Source organism: Anneissia japonica, unplaced genomic scaffold, assembly GCF_011630105.1.
Source record: "Anneissia japonica isolate Jap-2015-1 unplaced genomic scaffold, ASM1163010v1 scaffold6453_len4386_cov223, whole genome shotgun sequence".
Taxonomy (NCBI): domain Eukaryota; kingdom Metazoa; phylum Echinodermata; class Crinoidea; order Comatulida; family Comatulidae; genus Anneissia; species Anneissia japonica.
Genome location: NW_022684169.1, coordinates 1 through 4,588, shown reverse-complemented (window position 1 = coordinate 4,588; position 4,588 = coordinate 1). Strand labels below are relative to the sequence as shown.

Here is a 4,588-nt window from a genome sequence, read left to right as displayed (position 1 = left end):
CCCTCATGTAGTTGCTTCAAAACAGCATCAGGTGTGACATTAACAGACAATTCAAATGGGTCAAAGGTTAAGCTACTATCCAATGAGTAAACAAGTAAGCCTTCCGTTGTTGTTGCTGCCCATTGCTGACCTAGTAAAACCAAATTCTTACAAAATGAGAAGCACACAAAATTACCTAGAAAATGTAATTTGAACCAATCACATAGCTAAAGAAGTCAGTAGGGAGCTTTCGATTTGTGCGACGACGCGACACTAGAACGGAATCACTCATGCGTGACCATCCTACCTGGCGTCCTATGTTCTTTGCATACGTAGATTTGGCCAAATTGCGTTCCAGAATCTACTCGACGAGGTCACCTTAACGTTTTCGCATGCGCAGATGACTTAGTGACATCATTACTTGCTACGTCCTACCGTAGTCATGCAATCGAAAGCTCCCTAATGAGTCAACAAAGTTGGCTGTGTCAAAAAACACTTGTGGTTGATATACAGTGTAGTCTGTAAGATATTGTTCACATCATTTTCAAATATTTAGAATGCATTTATCATTAAAGCTGATACAGTAATAACTATTCTAAAAGTAAACTTTTAATAACTTTAAAAATGCTAAAATATATTTGAATGTTTATGTAACTCAAATCAACAGAAACCATAATGAACCTAAAAAGTATAATCACCTTCTTTAGTAGCAATATGAAACAAGACAAAATTTTACACAAGAAGCTAAATGTTTATTTCGAGAGTTGCTATTAAAATCACAATCGATTTGTGCGACGACGCGACACTAGAACGGAATCACTCATGCGTGACCATCCTACCTGGCGTCCTATGTTCTTTGCATACGTAGATTTGGCCAAATTGCGTTCCAGAATCTACTCGACGAGGTCACCTTAACGTTTTCGCATGCGCAGATGACTTAGTGACATCATTACTTGCTACGTCCTACCGTAGTCATGCAATCGAAAGCTCCCTAATGAGTCAACAAAGTTGGCTGTGTCAAAAAACACTTGTGGTTGATATACAGTGTAGTCTGTAAGATATTGTTCACATCATTTTCAAATATTTAGAATGCATTTATCATTAAAGCTGATACAGTAATAACTATTCTAAATGTAAACTTTTAATAACTTTAAAAATGCTAAAATATATTTGAATGTTTATGTAACTCAAATCAACAGAAACCATAATGAACCTAAAAAGTATAATCACCTTCTTTAGTAGCAATGTGAAACAAGACAAAATTTTACACAAGAAGCTAAATGTTTATTTCTAGAGTTGCTATTAAAATCACAATCAATTTAAACACTGCTGAAATCTGATTTTTTTTTTACATGCAATTACAACATTAGATACTTATTTTGCTTTTCCCTAACAACATTGTGTTACATGTGAATTGTATAATATATTTAAACAAGAAGAATTAACCTGTTGGTGAAAAGCGCACACAAGACACTTTAGCCTCTGGAGTGAAGAATCGTGAACTCATGTCCCCTTTTGTAACACCTGGTAAACAAAGATGCTGGCCTGCACTTCCATCACTAGCAGTGTCAATCAATGCCATTGCTCCAAATTCTGTCATTTTATGTCGATTTAACATTTCCTTCAAGCAAAAAACAAAATTAATGTTTAATTGAAATACAGATAAATTTAGTGATTGAAATACAGATAAATTTAGTGGACCTATTTTACCTAAATGTTTAATTATAAAATAGATGTTCCCCAGAAGTAAATTTGTTTTTACTAAACCACTAATAAATTATACGTACTTGCAATGTTTTTTCTGCTGCATCAGACAATATTATAGTATTCAAACCACATTAAACTATTCCAACATATTAACCTAAATGTATTACCGGTGCAAACGAAGATGGTCAGATTATATAGCTAGTCAGTAATTGGTAAATTTGTTTTCAAATTGAAAATATTGTTGTCAATGAAACAGAAAGTCTTACTTGCATGCCATCAAGAGACATGTTGGTGGATATTTCAAACTTCTTAAGTAACATCTGCTCTGCAATACTATAAATACAGACATTCTTTGATTTGCCTGCAGCAAGTAGGCACTTACCATCAGCTGAGTAGCACAAGCTTGTGAATGATCTGCATATGAAAACAAACAACAGTGCCACATGTTTAATGTTAAATGACCAACCAACAACAAAGAAAAATAACAAATAAACATCTCAGTTTAATGCTTAAGAGCAAATATAGATTAAAATAATTAAAGGATTGATAGGCTTTTCTCAATATGATTACAAAAAGAAGTTTAAACACCAAGCAAACTTTTAAAAAATCAAATAAATCCATACTAAAACCATTCCTTAAATAAATCCATACTAAAACCATTCCTTAAATAAATCCATACTAAAACCATTCCTTCCAATCATAATCCCAGCCTTTTCATCCAATTCCAAACCAGAAGCACTACATTATTACTTTATACTCACTTTGAAGAAGCAGTTTTTTTGGCAGTGACTAATTGAGAAGATGATCGACCTGCAGCAATGTCAAATTTTCCTTCTATGGATCCGGTTTGAGTGGCACTTTCCACATCCCAAAAGGTTATCTGAGAATCTAGGCTGCCTACTGCCAACTCTTTTCCATCAGGTCGAAAAGCTACACAAAGTGCTTTATAAATGAGAAACAAATCTTTATAATGATACATCCTAAGATTTTGGATCTTGATGCAAAGAAAAGCAAAGTAATCTAAATTTTCTAATAAGCAATTAGTAGAGCTGTGCATAGTACACTAGCAGAAAATTATCATACAAAGGTTAGATTTAATGCTTGAACAAATTTCCTGAGGGCCAGCAAGGGCAGAAGGAAAATTTTTAAATGCATTAAATCTTACTTAGTATAATAACTTTCAACCTAGTGTACCATGTATGCAACTGTACTAATTGATTTATAAGTCAATCGCTGTCTTTTAATGTTAGTTTTGATAACCAACTGTTGTAGCAGTCATCAGTTGCTATAGTGATATGATACTGCTCTGTGTGTGTATTATATTTAGCTGTGTGTGCTTATGCTAATATGCTCCTGCAGTACGTGCTAACATACAGCTAGCAAAACGTTACACATCAGTTCCGATACAATTAATAACTATTTTATAGTGTTTGAAGAACTTGTAATGCCATTTTGATAGACATTCATCAAAGAAATAAGCATTCCTTAAAGCATTTTTAAAAAATGCATATGCATTACTCTAATTATCATAAACTATGGAAAAATATTGGCAAAATTTTAGTTTTACACATCTAGATAAAAAAATAAGAAATAGAAACTATTTCTCACAGGAGATTACCATTTTCTCGACGAATGCTTTGTTATTAGACAAGTTCAAAGGTTGTAGGTCGCATCCGATGAAATGCTCTTTCTTTTGTGTATACATTATAAAGACAATAAAGCGCCCTCTCTAATGAGATTAGTTTTTCTCTTTCGCATCTTGCACACTGCGATCGATCGAGTAGGCCTGAGGTATGTTTTTGTTTATTGTTAAAATCTCGGTCAGAATCATTTTTTTAAACAAATTTGAAATAATTCCAATTACATATTATATTTCACATGTGTCAATACTAGCAACATAAAATATCATGTCAACCGTGATTGAGGTAAGTCTAGGCCTAGCCTAGCAGTGTTGAGAGGCTAATGCTTCTAGCGCCTACTATATTTCTTTCACAGACCTATGGCAAAATCAAGCATAAAAAAATTATCCGCATTTATTTTTTAAGTGGTACACAAAAAATCAAACTTGTTTTACATTTTTACATATAATATAACAATCAGATTTTCCTTAACTGAAATTTTGCCAGGAATGGGGCTTTAAATGTTCATCCCTTATTTTATTATTAGGGTCCACTGACCCAAGGAATTCCTTAATTTTTCAAATTTAATTTTGAATTTGAAATAGCTTCTTCAGGTTCTAAGCAACCTTGTTTTACGAAAGTAATTTTTCAACCACTTGTCAACAAATGATGATTGTTCCTTTCTTTCCGCTGGTGTAGGGCACGTCGTAGTGCTAGGTGTAAAAACACTAGCCTAGCAATGATGAATAAATTAGGTGTTTTTTTTTGCACACGAACTTAAAAAAATCAAGCACTACTTGAAAAAATATTGAACTGTGGGGGATAGACAAATAACACTGGGAGTTGCAGTGATGATGTCATGATTGACTTATAATATAATTAAGACAACCTTATGATTATAAAAAGATAGATTTAGTAGTGTGTATATGGTAAAACTGCAAAGAAACATAATATTAGTAACAGTAGGGACTGACCATCAGTTGACAAGTGAAGTGTTTCTCTAGATCCTTTATTTTCAAACACATCCCACAATTTAACTGTTTTATCCCATGAAGCCGTTGCTAATAGAGCAGTAACAGGACTAAAATGAATGCATGCAACTGGCCCTTCATGGCCTGCCAACACCTACAAAAATAACAGTTTTACAATAAAATCATCATGTTCATAGAGAAATATTATAGCACAAACATTACTGTTGCTATATTACTAAAAAGAAGATTACTATTAGTATCATAAATGCTGCAGTCAACATCAACTAATATCATCCTCCTCTATCATCATTT

At 33.2% G+C, this 4,588-nt stretch overlaps 1 protein-coding gene across 1 annotated transcript; it reads right to left on the bottom strand.

The window, feature by feature from the left end:
- Window positions 1–4: 4 nt before the first annotated feature.
- Window positions 5–4,430, bottom strand: LOC117104234 (periodic tryptophan protein 2 homolog; the record flags this gene model as incomplete). Its single annotated transcript, XM_033244934.1, has 5 exons — window positions 5–130; window positions 1,426–1,600; window positions 1,953–2,100; window positions 2,448–2,628; window positions 4,280–4,430. Coding segments are annotated over 5 exons (781 nt in total), but the record flags the coding sequence as incomplete, so codon positions are not given.
- Between the last annotated feature and the right edge of the window lie 158 nt (window positions 4,431–4,588).